Source organism: Dermacentor albipictus, chromosome 2, assembly GCF_038994185.2.
Source record: "Dermacentor albipictus isolate Rhodes 1998 colony chromosome 2, USDA_Dalb.pri_finalv2, whole genome shotgun sequence".
NCBI lineage: Eukaryota > Metazoa > Arthropoda > Arachnida > Ixodida > Ixodidae > Dermacentor > Dermacentor albipictus.
The window spans coordinates 177,051,010-177,067,740 of record NC_091822.1 but is presented as its reverse complement, the minus strand read 5'-3'; the positions used below and the strand labels follow the sequence as shown (position 1 = coordinate 177,067,740).

The window sequence follows — 16,731 nt, the reverse complement described above, 5'->3', positions numbered from 1 at the left end:
GTATTACATATTCCAATAAAAAAACACGAAAAAGAACATTCAATAGAAAACTTGTTTAGGTGATTGTATGTAACCGAAAACGGCATCAAATATGTCCCTGTAGCTAAAACCCAGAACTGACACAACGAATGTTGGTATTATTTATGATTGCAAAATTAACCCTAATTTACAAAGCGGAAGTTCTAGAAGTCTTCCGAATAATTTGTACCAGTGCCATAACAAAAAAAAGAGTAAAGCCAGTTCCACCCACGCAGTGAAAGCTGTCAAAACCGCGAAGCTTGTGGTCTTTTCCTCAAGTTTGAACTCGTGTTTAGCGCGATTTTTATGAGTCGTTTGTCTCGTTATCATCGTTTTGCTAGATTACAGCTTCGGTGCCGGACTGCGCACACTCCTCAGTTGCGTGAGGTTGTGATCAAACCCCAGTCTATCACACACCTTGCAGCTATGGCTGCACGCACGGTCGAGTGCGGCCACAGCTGAAACCTATATCGGCACCCTCCGCGGGAGGAACCTCTCTGCATCGACATCTCTGCTCGGCCTCCTACTGTCGAAGTTGGGGGTTGGCTTGCCTCTGCTGGCGCTTTGCTTGCGCTTCTCGTTCTCGAAGCTCGGGATTTGCGTGACGTCGGCGCTGCCGTTCTCGCGCAAGCTCCGGCATTTATTGTGGACTTCATCATCGGTATATTATCATCATCATGTGTGCGCCCTACAACTTCACCACGCGTGTGGGCGCGTCATCAGCGTGGACTGTGCCGAGGGTCCTTCGCCGTCTCTCAGTAAAGGTAAGCCCTTATTGTATTGTGCTATATATATATATATATATATGGCAAGCAGAAGGATAGAGTATATAGTAGTGGGTCAGAAGCTCCGAAACATGCCTCCCTGCGTGACACCGGACAACGGACGGCGAAGGCTCGCTGTAGAACAGCTCCACTGTTAAAATGGTCATCTAGGGATTCTGTTTCTTAGTAGTATTGACACAGGGACAATAATGTCAGACCAGTCGGATGATTTGAGCAGTCCTCCTTTTTCTTGTATGTCCAACAGTCACGTTCGTTGATTCACAGAGCTAATCAAAGGCTCAGGAGTATCATCACTGACCACGCTTATCCGGCAGTAGGCACGATAGGTCTCACTGCGTTTACATGCCTTTAAGTTGTGTACACCTTTGCTGTTTTGGATAACAACGCGTGCATTACCCCGCCTAGAGCAAAAGCAGTTCTAGATTTGAAATAATGACACCGCTCGCATCAATACGGAGACTTGAACGAAAGTAGTGTGGAAACAGGCACGCATTCATTCCGAAAGGTGTTTGTCTGGCTTTTTATAATGTTCCTCTCTACACCATGTAGAGATCACGTAGTACGTATTCCTTACGTTAATGTTCTTTAGAAATCTCTCCTTATGGTGAAGTAACTCACCCGCCAGAACGACGACAATGCGGAGAACTTCATGAGCCATCTCAGTGAGCAGATGAAGTCAACCAAACCGAAGAACTCAGTGGCAACAGAGGAAGTAACCGTCCGGTGTGTGTTTCCAAATAGGAATGAAAAGCTCCCTTATTTATGGCGCACAGTGTGAGTACATAAAGAAAGGGGGAAAAAAAAGACACGGGCATTAACGCAGCTGTGTGGTTACACCTTATCTTAGTCGTTTGCAGAGGAATTTCCACCACGATTTCATTCTTTGCCTACAGTCGGGGTTTTACTTCACTATTGACTCAGTGCGAGCAATGAATGGTGTTTGCTGAGCGCATGTGTCTGGCATGTGCGTGTTTGCACGCGTGAGTGTTTATATGCATAAATTCGTGTCGGTTTGCTCCTGCAGTGCGGGTGGAAGTGCGAGCTATGGGCTCATTTGATGAGGTAGATTATTCTGAGCCTAAGTGTTTACTCTTCATAACCAATAGGCGTTTCCATCACTACTCTTCACAAGCGCAAAATTCGGATATATCGTGAATAGGAAATTTTAAGAATATCCTATAGAAAAAAAATAGTTTCACAATTAGTTACGACGCAACATTTTCCCTGACTATGCGTGAACCATTGCTTGTACCTGGGAGCGAGGAGCAAATACCCGCAACTTATCGTTTTTCTACGATAACATTAGGTTACTATGCGCCGGTGTGTGCATAGCAGAGTAGTTTTGCAGGAGCTCTGTTCCCACAGTGGGCTCCGGTTGATAGGATGGCGCAAGCAAGAGCAACCTTCGCAAGCTGATGTGTCAAGTAAACAGGATGACGTCGAAGCTCACCGGTTTTTCATATTGACACGTGTACTTATCTTTATCGGGCGACCACGTTTGGCTGCCTAACAAATGTTATCGTGCAGCGCAGGACGCGCCTGCATGTAAAAGAGGTTTCAGGAATGTTATCGATGATTCCCTCCGCTGTCTTTCACGGCAACTTGTGTAATCTGATCGCATGTGTGCGCGACGCGAGTAGTGCAGAACTTTGTGGAAGGCACGCGGGTCCTATCGGTTAATCTGGAACATTCCACGACTGATCTATAAAAGCCGACGCGCTTGACCCGCTGATCAGATTTTCGACGATCGCCGACCGTGTTCGCCGCTATCGTTGTGCTATAAGTGTAGCCTGTTTTGTGGGCACAGGTTCGCCCAATAAAGGTTAGTTTTGTCTTTCACAGTATTGCTACTGTGTTCTTAACGTCACCACCCCGTGACAATATCATGTGGTGCGGAAAACTCGCTTGACCCGGCTGTAATAGGGCGAAAGACCGCGAGCGCTTATTTATCCCGCGACCATTTCGAATATTGGCGAGGTATCGGACAATCGTTAATGGCGTGCTTATCTTACACGAGAAACGACGTCTTTTCCAACAATGCCGTGCCGCGTAAAATCTTTATTCTTAGGGTCCTCTTGTTTATTATTGTTGTCTTAATATTATATTAGTACTAATAGTAGAAGTAGTAGTAGTATTAGTAGTAGTATTGGCAAAAGCGGACATGTGAAAGTGAGGAGACTGACAACGTTGGCGAGCACATAGCACGCTGCAGGAAAGGGTATAAAATTAGCATTCGCTATAAACGGACCTGATTTGCTCTTGATGTACCAGCCTTGAATGGAAGTTCCTCTTTAAGAATAGATTAGAACCCAGAATAATTTTTTTTTTCGCCTCGATGACGTCCCGCATCACACAAGTTGTAAATCATGGACTCATACAACGCGTATGAACTATATGTACACATTAAAGACGTGGTTTCGGAGGTCGAAGCACGCTTTCGCTTAGGATAGGATAGGATAGGATAGGGATAACTTTAATGAGGTGCCGGCATACGACGATATAACGTGTCGTGACGCTGGCCAAGCGTCGACCCGGGGTTATACCCTACTCTGCACTAGCCCAGTTGGGCCCGTTTGTAGTGGGTCATGAGGCTTGTGCTTTTCGAGCGCACCCCGGGCCTGCTGGACGGCCCATAGTTGCGATTCCTTGTCTGCAGACTGCAGTGCACCTTGAAGTTCTGGCGGGTAAGTCCTGGAGGTAGCTGCCGTCGGGAACCTGGTACAGTCCCACATGATATGCCATTGGTCCGCCGGACCCGCTGCACAAACACCGCACAGCCCACTCGGATAGAGCTCTGGGTGAAGCACGTGCAGCATTGCGGGGGCGAGGAGTGACGCGGTCTGTATTTGTCTTAGTATTACGGCCTCCTCCCGACTGAGTGCCGGGTGGGGAGGCGGCATTGTCCGTCGAGCTAAGCGGTAACACTTGGTTACTTCGGCATAACTAGTCAATCTGTCCTTGGTTTCGAACCACCACACGGAACGGTCACTCTCGGGGGCACGGAAGGTAAGCGCTCGTGCCGCCGAATGAGCCGTCTCGTTGTGGTTCGGTGAGGATTTTCACTCGCCGGCGTGCGCCGGGAACCACTTGATACGGACGGCGCTGCCGCGGTCTTGAAGTTGGAGCTTGCCGATGATGGCGGCCGCCGGCGCGCATATTCGCCCCTTGGCAAAGTTGCGCACGGCATTCCTCGAGTCGCTGAGCACGGTGCGACACTCGGCCTCGGTGATCGCCAGAGCGATCGCAACCTCCTCAGCGTCTGTGGCGTTCGTGCACCGCACGCTCGCCGCCGTTGTCTTGGTGCCGGTAGCAGCCGCAACGACCACCACCGCGAAGCCTTCCCGCTTGTATTCCGCGGCGTCCACATACCGGGCGTGCGGGTCTTGGGCGTGTTGTTCAGTGAGGGTCTTGGCCCGCGCCTGCCGCCGTTCTTGATTGTATTCCGGGTGCATGTTCTTCGGGATGGGGTCCACGTAAATGTGGGCCCGCGCCTTATCTGTGATCTCGCACGGTTGCCGGCTGGGAGCTTGAGGGCTGTAACCCAGGGACGTCAGTATACTGCGGCCCGTCTTGGTGGTAGAGAGGCGCTCGAATTGCGCGCTGAGCTGCGCCTCGGCTATTTCTTCTAGGGTGTTATGGACGCCGAGCTGCAAGAGCCGAGCCGTACTCGTGCTCTCCACTAAACCCAGCGCCGCCTTGTAAGCCCGTCTGATCAGCGTGTTGATCTTGGTCCTGTCAGTGACGTGCCAGTTAAGGTAGGCCGCAACGTAGGCGATGTGACTGATCACGAACGACTGGACAAGGCGCACGAGACTGTCTTCACGCATGCCCGCCCGTCGTGCAGAGACTCGATGTATGAGCCGGATGGCGTCCATTGCCTTGGTGGTAAGCTTGTTGATGGTCTCGTCGTTGCGGCCGCTCTTGTTGAGCAGCAGGCCCAGGACCCTGATCTTGGGAACTTCGGGGATGCGTTGCCCCGATGCAGTCACAATTTTGATGTGATCACACTCGCGAAGAGGAGCGCGCTTCCGTCCCAGTCGAAGCGGTGTGAGGACGAACAGCTCGGATTTGGCGGGCGAGCACATGAGGCCTGTGCCATCAAGGTGCTGCTCGATGGCGGTAACCGCCGCTTGCAGCTGTTGCTCGATGCTGGCGTCGGTGCCGCCGGCCGCCCACAGGGTAATGTCGTCGGCGTAGATCGTATGCCGGACGCCGGTCCCCGCTACTGCCCTCGCTACCCCGATCATGACGAGGTTAAAGAGCAATGGCGATATAACCGAACCCTGTGGAGTACCCGTACTGCCGAGCTTGTGTTCGGGGAGCTTGAGGTCTCCGGCGTGCAGTTCCATCGTGCGGTTGGTCAAGAAGTCTTGAATGTAATTGTAGCTCGTTACCCCCATGTTGAGCCTTGATACTTGTCCTAATATGGCTGAGTGTTTGACTTTGTCGAATGCACTTTGTAAATCGAGACCCAGAATTACTTTGCTGTCTCGTGTCTTGTTGTCGACGATTTCTTGTTTGAGCTGTAACATGGCATCTTGTGTGCTGAGTCTGCGCCGGAAGCCGATCATCGTGTCAGGATAGAGGCCTTCCTTCTCTAGGTATTTCTGCCAACGGTTGGCGACCACGTGCTCCAGCACCTTGCCCACGCAGGACGTCAGCGAGATGGGACGCAGGTTGCCGATGTCCAGTGGTTTGCCCGGTTTCGGAATCAGGATCGTTCTAGCCGTTTTCCACTGTCGCGGGAGCTTGCCCGAATGCCAGCATTCATTGAAGTAGTCGGTTAGGGCCTCTATCGAAGCGTCGTCCAGGTTGCGTAGCATCTTGTTTGTAACGAGATCTGGGCCGGCTGCTGAGCGGGTGTTGAGCTCGTGCAGCGCTACCCGTACCTCTGATATGGTAATGTCGCGGTCTAGCCACGCGTTGGGCAGCCCCCTGTAAGGCGGGTGGGTTTCTGTTGGCGTGTCTGGCAGATACTTGGCTTCCAGGCTCCTGATAACAGCGTCTTTTCCTTGTTGTTGTGTGATGGTGTGCATGAGGAGGGCCAGGCGGTCTCGCTGGGTTGACTTGGTCTTTGTTTCGTCTAGGAGGTGCCGAAATAGATTCCATGTACAACTGCGGTGCAATTCCTTGTCAGCTCGGTTGCAGATCTCGTTCCACTGTTGACGGCACAGGAGCATGCAATGTTGTTCAATGGCCCTATTTAAATCAGCCACCTTCTTCCTCAATTTGCGATTCAGCCGGTGCTGCTTCCAACGCGCCTGTATCGAACGTTTGGCCTCTATCAGATGGGCCAGGCGGCTGTCCATGATGATGACGTGCTCGTCTGTTTCTATGGTCTTTGTGGCTGAGCGCACGGCATCGCGGAGTTCCGCAGTCCAGGTTTCGATCTCTGTGATGTCTTGTGCTGTGGTGAGGCGCCCCTTACGGAATTCGTCCCAGTCCGTCCACTTATGTATAATGGTATTGCTCCGTAATTGGTTGGGTATCGTAATTTCGAGGATGTAGTGGTCACTGCCCAGGTCGACGCCCGTGTTGTGCCATGTTACTTTGCCCGTGTGGTCATTTTTGATGAACGTAAGGTCTGGTGTGGTGTCTCGTGCTACGGAGTTGCCGATGCGCGTAGGATGCGCGGGGTCCGTGATTAGGACACATTTGTGGTCCAGGGTATCCTGCAATAAGTCCCGTCCCTTGGCCGTGTCCTTCACATAACCCCACGCTCGATAGGCGGCGTTGAAGTCCCCTGCGATCAGCAACGTGTTGTCTCTGGCTTGGGTGCTGGCTGTGTGTAGTAGGGTCTTGAATTTCTGTGTTTGGTGCTTGGGGTTACTGTAGATGTTGGCGATGAACAGGCTGCCTTTCCGTTGTTTGCTTCGGATGATTTCGGTGAAGGCGTATTCCACCCTGCTGCGGCCTTGTTTGAGTTGGTGCTCGATGAACGTGAGCCCTTTGCGGACGAACGTGCAGACGCCCCGTTCCTCCGCTTGGCTGACGTGTGCGCGATACCCAGGAAGGGTGGGGGTCACCGTCACCGTTTCTTGCAGCAGGATAATGTCGGGTTTCTTGTTTACTGTGCGAATATGTTGTTGCAGCACGGCTTTCTTGTTGTTGTAACTGTGGCAGTTCCACTGCCAGACCGTAAGGCCCGGTAGTGATGCTATTGTGGATTTGTGTTGGGACATAGTTGTGGCGAGGGTGGGGCTTGCGTCTGTTCTTGGAGGTATGGGTGTTTGGCGAATTCCGCTGAAAAGACGGGGCTGCGGACTATGGGCTTGAGGGTGTGTTCAATGAATTCGAAACGCTCTTGTATGGTGCGGAAGGACGTGGTGATCAGTTCCTCCAGCCGTGCCAGTCGTTGGTCGCTCACTGCAGCCGTGCTGGCGTAGGTGTTGGCGAGCGCTTCAATTTTGGCTTCGAGCTGAGTTTCCAATTGGGTCAGGTCCTTGTAATGTCGTGATGAAGTGCGTGTTCGTGTCTTGGTGGTTGGGTCAGTGGTCTTCTCCTCCTGGGGCGCGTCTTGGGTTTTGTCCTTTGATTCTGTGACTTGGTGCGATAGCGTGTCGGAGTTCTGCTCGGGGACAACGGTGGGTGTTGGTTCGGTGCGTGCTCGTTTCTTGGGGGTTGGATCAGTGGTGTTCTCCTCCTGGGGCTCGTCTTGAGTTGTGTCCATTGATTGTATGCCTTGGTGTGATGGCGTGTCGGTGGCGGGTGTAGGTGTCTCGGGTGACTGAGCTGGTTCTGTCTTTTGATGGGCTTGTTGTGCTTGAAGCTCTTTCTTGACCTCGGCTAGCTCTTCGCCAAGCCGGCGCGTGGTTTCTACCAGGGTCGCATTGGTTGCGCGGAGTTGTTCGAGTTCCTTGTAGTAGGGGCTCGTAGTCCACGCCTGCCAGGTGCTCGGAGTGCTTCGGCCACTAGTGGCGCTGTTGGAGCTGGCGCTGCAGCCTTTAACTTCGCCCTTGGCTACGTCGGCCCAGCTGACTTTGTCACGGGAGCGCGATCGCTTTGCGCCGCAACTGTTCCTGTCCGATGAGTCACGGCCGCGGGATGCGCTGCGCGAGGCATGACGGGAAGCGTAACGTGATGCGTGGCGCGACGCGCTGCGGGACCTGCCACGGGAAGCGCTGCGCGAGCGGGAGCGTCCTAGGCGTGGAAAGGCGCTTGATTCGAGTGCTTGCTTTCGCTGTTCTTCGGCGTTACGGCGTTCCCATCGCCGTCGCCGCACGACGTACGGAACCTTGTATTTGGCTCTGCAGAGGCGGTCTCCAGTGGGGTGTTCTTCGCCACAGAGCTTGCACTTGGGGACACACTTGTGGCCCTCTCTGGGCTTAGAAACACCGCATGAAAGACAAGCACGTACGTTTGGTGTGGGGCACACGTCGCGCCTGTGGCCGACCTTGCCGCATACTTTGCACACTTCTATTTGCTTCCTGTAGAGACTGCACGGATAGAGCGTGGATCCATAACGCACATACTTGGGAACCTTGATACCGTTGAACACAACGATTATTGTCGTCGTGTTCCCGATACGCTTCGCTCCCACGGCGAGGGGGTTGTACTTGGTAACATTCTGCTGCATTATTTCGGCTTCGCTGTCCTCGAGCGCTGTGCCCCTGATCACGCCCTTGACTGTGTCATGGGCGGTCGTTCCGTAAGCGCTCACTTCGTATATTTTGCCTTGCACGTTGATAGCTTGTATTCGAGCATACTTGTTCGCTCGCTCCTCACAAGGAGTGCTGAGCACCATAATGTTCTGATGGATATTGGGACACGCCATATCCTCAGCTCGATCTGCCTTCTCAATTCCCGCTGCCGCCATAATGGCAGTAGCCACGCATGCAGCTCCCGCCTTGGAAATATCGAGCCCTCCGCGGGGCCGCACGACGATCTTAATTTCTTCCGCAGGCATTGCGGGCATGCGAGCCGCCCGAATAACTGCGGTCCTGACGTTCTTGTTGAATTTAGTCTTCTGCTGAGAGCTCGGAGTATCGGTACGAGAATTCGACGCACCCTGCGTTGCATGCAGGCGTGTTCGGCTCGTGTGCCCACCATTGTATAGCCATCCGGGCGTGCGATGAAATTCCTCGGGCATAATTTCTACTCCCTCTACTTGCACGCACATTTGGGAAACCTGGGAACCATGCGTCAAAGCGATGGGGGAAACCTCCATGTTGACGTGGCTGTAGCACGGCTTGCTAGACCCAGCAAGCCTTGGCTTCGCTTAGGCCTAGCAATGCCTGTTGGCAGTGAACCAGGTAAAGTCCGATAAAACGATGAAAAACGCACCTTTGATGGAACGTCGGGTATCGGAGGATAGCGGATACCTTCACGATCACACTGGTAATAAAATCTTCGGGATCCAAACTAATTAGCACTGAGAAAGCGGGCATTAACGACGGAGCCGATATGAGCACTTCTTTGTCAGCAATGGCTCATACCCACCCACCCGCTTTCGCTTAATCTTCAGCGTCGATCTGATAATTGTCTACAGCGCGTAAAGCACAACACCTAACTGCGCACATAAATACGAATAATTATATTAGCCGATGCTGCATTACTTTGTATCAGGAAAGTTTCGCATTCAGGCACTACCTACATCGAGGCCCACCAGGTAAATATTGATGACTTGGGGTTGTTTATTTTAACCTGAATTTGAGCACAAGGTGCTTTTTGAAATCGACCCAAATCGGTATGCGGCAAGCGGGGCGACGAAAGAAACTCACGCCATCCTATTGCTGCTGTTATTTAATGAGCTGCTCTTGTACAGGTTTACACTATTGATCGCGTGGCAATACACTTTGATCGAAGCGCCATTTTCTACTCGCTTCCCGTGGGCAGCAGTGTCTCTCTGGGATTATATCGAATATGGGAACGAATAATAATGAATGCGTTGCAAAAAGGCGACGCTTCTACTGTCGTATACCAATCGCTCAGAAAACTGAAGCGATTAACAGCACCTTGAATCAAGAGGCATCGTCTCGCGACTGCTCTGCAGAGAATTGAATGCCATTATGATTGGCGGAGCTGCTGCGGAGAAAAATAATATTGATTACCCGTGTATGAGAGCTCAAGATGGCGGAATGGATGTGAAAAACCGCGCGATACTTTTTTTACAACCCTGAAATGATGAGATTCCAAATATTCCAGTCAAAGTGCGGACTTGTCATCGCTGACGACTCGCCTTGGCATGTCAAAGATCATTGGCGGATACACCTAGTCTGTTTAAGCGAGGAATAAGTTTTGTTTCTCTGTTTTCTTCAGTGCGAAGTGTCACGCCTATCTTGTTAGTACTATTTATCTGCACAAAGAATAAAGCGAGGCTTGTTTCGCATACGAAATCAGTAGTATATGATCCTGAGAAAAAAGAAGAAAATATTACTTTCTTTTTAAATGTACGTGAAGTTTGGGACGTCAGTAAACGCGCGAAAACATACTTGAGACTTTGTTTCGAACATTGCAGCAATAAGGTGGCAAAGACTTCAATCACTAGGCAGTCGATGATTTTGTTAATGGGCCAACACAACGGGACCAAATTCACAAAGCTTTTTCGCATTGGCCGGTTATTATGTACAACATTACGATTGACTGGCACTTGTTCTTGCAAACAGTTCCAGTGTAAAAACTTCATTGTGAATAAAAGGAGACGGGTCCAGCGGTAGAATCTGCCAAGCTTTTAAAGGGCCCCTCCCCAGATCTGGCCATATTGAGCTGACAAGCACAGTGCATACAATGCGCGCTAACGATCGTGTCTGCCAAGTATTACATTGCTACGCGCCGCGAAAAGGGGCTGACATTTCATACGGAACGCAGTTTGCCCTTCTTCTCGTAGGCGCCGCGCTCCCAACCGGAAAGGTGGCCATATGAGCAAGTGTGCCTACTGTTATGAACGGCCGGCACGGGTACCGACCTGCAAAATTTTCCCAGCCAGCTGCAGCTGCAGAGGTGGCGAGCTTCCCAGAAGCGATCGAGGAACCCTTCCCCACCTGCGGCGGTGACTTGTAAGGCACATTCACACCGAAAGCGGAGCGTCTACGCGGACAATCGGATTTTCAAAGCGGCGAGGTGGCGAGCGCCCGCGCCTGTTCAGACCAGCCGCGTTGTCTGGCAGTCCGCGCCGCCGGGAATGCGGGGCATCTTGCAATTTCTTTAGCAATTTCAGGGACGTGCCGCCATCTCGCGGCACTTTGGGTTTGTACGCACGCTTTCGAAATTTGTTCGTCGTGGGTTGGCACGCTCCCGTCCACTATCTACTTCTGCAAAATGATGAGCTCAGCCGAAGAAGACGAGATCTTTGGCATTTTATTCGCCACTTGCCTAGTCGCTTTTGAAGATTTCTTACAGCGCAACACAAGACAAGGTGAAAAGAACGTATAAAGCGACGACACGGCGCCGTGTCATCGTTTTATACCTTCTTTTGTCCTCGTCTTGTGTTGCGCTGTAACAAACCTTACTAGGAATCCCAACCAACTGACCCAACTTGCCGTTTTGACGCTTTTCAAGAAGAGAAGCGAAAAGCTCAGAGAAAGACATTCGTTTACATTCGTTCACCAGCGCTTCTGCCGTGCCGGGTTCTGATTGGCTGCGGCCAACTTGTCCGCGCGGAAAAAATCATACCGTGCGCGATCCGGCCAAGCGGCCGCGTATTTTCTGCACAGCGGAAAATCCGCGGCCGCTTGGCCGGATCCGCTTGTCCGCTTCGCCTTCGGTGGGAACGTGCCTGTATTGTAGGGGCGACGATGTGCGGCATCAACACCCCCTCGGTGCCGCTATGACTAAACGCAGTCGGCGGGCCATGTATTGTTAGTGGAATGGCCAATGCCTTCACGGTTCGATTGAAGCAGGTAGAACTGCTGAAAGGATATGCTTTGCGGTACCTTCTCACAGGCCTTTGAAGACAGGAGCTAGGCAGGGCAAGTGGAAAGAGCGTCTATGTTGGCGGTGACGCTCGCCTCCTGAAATCATGGGTTCGCGGCACTGAAATATTTCTATCTCGGCTATTAGTTGAAATATTCTTGCCATGGAATGCTCCCTAGGGGGCATGTAACAAATTCCAGCGTACAGTCGAAATTTTATATGCGGCCTGGTGAGGGGTCCTTTAAGCTAAGCTTTCTTTGCCTCCTCCTTCCGCTTTACCACTACCGCTGCTGTCATGGCCCACCACGTCGGGAGGTGGTTCAGAGTGTCAGGATCGGCCGGATGTGGCAGAGAGGAAAGGCGATGCGAGAAACTCGTTTGCGCCTTCGCACCGCGGCTAATGTGCACTATGTCCTCTGGAGCTCACTGAATGCCGCGACGTGATCCACCGCAAAATCATTGTAGAAATTGCAGCAATTACCTTTCTACAATGTGCAAGTCCAGCGGGAAGTTAGATAAAATGGCAGAGAGGAAGGCAGAAAGGGGGAAGAGAATATGTAGCCAACTTATGGTATCTCATGCTCGATTATAGTGGTAACATACAGCTGGCGTTTGCAGGACCTGTTTCACAGGTCCTGCAGTATTCCCTTGTAGGGCTCCACGGTGGGTGAGTGGCGTTACTGCCGAAAATTCGCTTACTTACAGGGGCGTAGCCAGGGGGGGGGGCTTATGGGGCTTCAGCCCCCCCCCCGAAATTTTTTCATGCTGTCCATGCACCGCCGACCAAAGCGACTCCCGGCGCCGGAAATCACCCTGGATTTTGTCTAGAATGTCTTTTTGACGCTCGAAAAGACATTTAACCGCGAAGATTGCGAACTCGGGCGGGATTTCGTGGCAAGCCCGTACACCGGCAGTCATATAACGCCAAGCAGTCCCATCCGAGCACAAAGTTTCAAGGGCGCTTTGATGGTGAGCGGGATCGCCGCGGCATCTCACTGAGGCCACGGAATCTATGGAGCGCATGGATATCAATTGCGAAACTTTATTGGGTATAAATCTCATATGCTCTTGATGTGAAACGTGCATTGACATTTCCAAAGTTGTGCTTTAAATTTTCAATTGCGGAACTTTGTGGGTTTAATGTTGTTATAAACATTTGACGCCAAAAGTCCAATGACTTTTCTAAAGTCTTACATCGGAACATACAACGAGACAAGCCAAATCAACACACTAGCAGACCAGTTGACAAAGCACGCAGCGAGGTCCAATGAGACGATGCGTTGGGGTGGTTCATTTGTGCCGTCATGTCACATAAAAAATATCAACATTTTTTTTTAACCTACGTCAGAACATCCATGTCAAGACACTAAAGCCAGCCAAAGTAACTACGTTCTTATTTATTTTCTCTACATTGACTTTTATTCGCCGAGGACACATTGAGCCTCTTCAATTTTTTTGTTCTCGCTACTCTACCCGCGGGCTGCCAGAGCGAGCCATAGCGCATATGTTTTTCTCGTATGGCCCCGACCACCGCGCGGTGCACTTCGGTGGGCGTTCGGTTTGCTCTGGTAGAGTGGATTTTCATCTGACAGAGTTTTGGAAGCTTTCTGGCTAGCAGACGAGAAAAAAAAACAAAGCTCGCTCGCCGCCATCACTGCGGGGACTCGAAGGATTGCACCGCGTTCCTTGAGCGGAACCTTTCCGGAAAGTCTTGTTTCGCCGGTGTAGGATACTGAGCAGTATGCGTATGGTTCTCAGTGGGTCAATCATCCCATGTTTTCTTCGGTATTAATTCCGTAGCCCCATTAGGTGCCCGTTGTAGGCATTCGATTCTGGCCAACATACTTTCCTATGCGTTCTTTTTTCCATTTCGGTGCCTCCGCCCCACAGAAAAAAAATACATTGTTGTGGCGCAGCGAATTGTCGCATGGTGAAAGTTCGATTTTGATACTTCTTTTGCGGAAAGTAATGGGCGACGGGACGCTTCAGTTTCCGGATACGTTTATTATATTATTGCAAAAGCAATTAAATGGACACTCCAGGCGCATTCCTGCCGTCGCCGTCATGTTTCGTATGAAGTCCAAGGGTGATAAAATCGTGACCACGCGCTGCATGCTGTATGTGCGAGTGAAAGCGTAGGAGGGGAAGTGGAATGGGTGAGCCGACGATGGTGGCTCAGTCTTGTGTGCGCAAAGGAGAAAAGCGGGGAGCAAGCGCGCCGCCTTCCATCGCGCGCAATACATCGGGGGGAGTGGATGGAATGGGGGCGGAATCTAGGATTCTGTGAATCTATGATTGTGCAACATGTTTATTTGCCCTGTTTGACGCATTACATACAGTTACTTTTTCTTACATAGACTCATTGGAGACTTATACGTATACTTAAATATCTTGTTGCGAGGTTTTGTGTATACATGAAGTGAACTTTGTTTCCAGTGACACTTTTTTGTCCTTTATCAAGCCGTATTTTCGCATTTGTATATCCCATTGTATCTTTGCATTTCTAATGTACGAGGGCGAGTCAAATGAAAATGCGCCTACCCTAACCGCGCAATAATGGTTCGGTTCATTATCTGCGAGGCATGCGCGTAGGAGAACAGCATGTCTCATTTACAAAAGTGACACGCAGGTGTGAAGATAACTGTTCTTTAATGCTCTCATACACTGGGTTGAATATGGGTGCGTCGCATAATGGACACTTCAAAAGTTGAACAGCTCGGTGTCGCGAAGTTTTTGACAGCTAAAGGTGTTTCCAAAACAGAAATTAATCGCCGTATGGCTGCTGTTTACGTTGAACACGGCATTTCATTGACCACTGTGAAGCGTTGGAGCAAACGGTTTAAAGGACGATGTAAAGACATTCCAAGACCGGGCCAAAACCATCGTGCAATCACCCCCCACACAATTTCAAAGGTTCATGAGCTGATGAAACAAGAAGGGAGCATAAGCATCGATGAACTGGCAGACCCTCTGAACATCAGTCATGGTTCGGTTCACGCCATAATTCATGAGCTTCTCGGTTATCGGCTCTTTGGTGCGCAATGGATCCCCAAGATTTTGATCCATCGCGAGAAGATGGAGAAGTTTCGCGCTGCCTTGACTCATCTCATCGCGTATCACAATGAGGATGACGACTTCTTCTTTGCATTTGTGATCGGGGACGAACCTTGATGCCACTACTACGAGCCTGAAACACGACGGCAAAGCTTACAGTGGAAACATTCGAATTTACCACGCCCAAAGAACGCAAAGGCCATCATCTCCGCTGGAAAGGTGTTGTTGACTTTTTTTTTCGGTCGTCAGGGTCCATTACTGATAGAATTTGCTAAATCTTGACAGGCTATCAATTGTTTCCAATATTGTGAAACGCCAGAACGGCAGTGTGTCGCAATCAAGAACGAACAACGTGGAAAATTGACGAATGGGGTCATCTTGTTCCACGACAATGCCTGTCCCCACGTCGCTTATGTGGTTAATACAAAACTGGTGTGTCGCAATCAAGAACGAACAACGTGAAAAATTGACCAATGGGGTCATCTTGTTCCACGACAATGCCTGTCCCCACGTCGCTTAGGTGGTTAATACAAAACTGGCAAAATTCAAGTGGGAAACGCTTCAGCATCCGCCATACAGCTCAGACCTGTCACCTTGCGACTTCTACATTTTAGGGCAGCCGAAAAAACAGCTCAAGGGAACCAGATGCAGACTTTTTGAAGCAGCAACCCAAGGATGTTTATAAGACGGGAATCACGCGACTCGTTAGTCAATGGAACAAATATCTAAATTCTCATGAAGGCTACTTTTAAATAAAATACCCCGTTGTTGGCTCACATTCATTTGACTTGCCCTCGTATATCGTGCAGAATTCCTGCTTTTTATACTATATGATTTCGGTGCAATTACTCAGGATACACGACCGGTGACAGCTGCTCCGGCGTAATACATTAAAACAAATTACAGCGTTATTGAGATTTTTCACTGGCCATTGCATATATACTAGAATGTAAGCACGGTTCTTGAATGACAAAGTTTCGTTAACATATTTGTCCTCAACTTGCTCAGTTCATTGCCTTTTTAATTTTTCATATCAGTGGCATGCACTGCTTTTCTGTTTTCGAACTGATATAGTTCTAAAGTTCGTGTGATATTTTCTTTACTTAGATAGACAAAAATATGGAAGCATTGATACCAGTTATTTTGGGCAAAATTTTTGGCACATACGAGTATATTCTTTTATGAAAAAATACATATTTTATTCTTTTGACTGTGCGTAGCGTTCAAGAATTCGTTTGCAGCATCTTTGGCAATGACAATGCAGTTATTATTCATGGATTTGCTCCCTTGACAAATTGTTTAAGAGGAAGCTTTAGCTCGGGCCCAATCCGACGCGGCCTATTCAAATAATTGTAAAACGCAGAAACGCTTTTCTTAGATAATCCTGCAAATCGCTTTTTTTTGAAATTGGTTGCATTTGAGAGAGAAAGTTAAATTCTAGTTCTGTTGGAAACACAACTTCGATTTAGGGCCTGAATTTTGTTTAAAATATTTTGAAAAATTCGAAAGTTTGAAAAAATAGAAGCACTACGTTTACAAACTAATAGTTATGCATGAAGAACAGACATTGTGGTTCTGTAAACGGCATCTATTATAACAGTCAAAGCGGACAAGTTTGCTATGTCAATTTGTATCTTACGTGAATTGGTTACGTTGTGTACAAGGGTTCGGCACGAGCCGTATTTCCACAATACTAAATTTTTTTTTATTCATGTGTAACATATCCATTTTGTCCGCTGTAGATGTACTATTAGATGCAATTCACAGAATTGCGATATCATTTTTCATTGTTGAGTCAGGGAGGTTTAAACTTGATAGTTTCGTTTCCTGAAAAGTTTCGACTTGGTCAATTTTTAATAAATAATTGACCACCTAAATGAAAAATTCGAAACCAGCAGTCACTAGAATTAAACTTTTTCTTTTAAATGCAACAAACCTCCTCAAATTTGGTGAAGTGGTTGCAGGGAAAAACGAATTCCCCTTATAAATGTATTTAAATAGGAGCACCCGAGCTAAAGCTTCC

General features: G+C 49.6%; 1 protein-coding gene across 1 annotated transcript in view; it reads left to right on the top strand.

Annotated features, from left to right (window-relative positions):
- LOC139055637 (uncharacterized) overlaps positions 1-16,731 on the top strand; it is a 55,731-nt gene that overhangs the window by 4,785 nt on the left and 34,215 nt on the right. Inside the window, exon 2 of the mRNA XM_070533165.1 lies at positions 443-782. Coding sequence (XP_070389266.1) covers positions 443-782 — 340 coding nt within the window. The remainder of the gene's footprint in view (positions 1-442; positions 783-16,731) is intronic.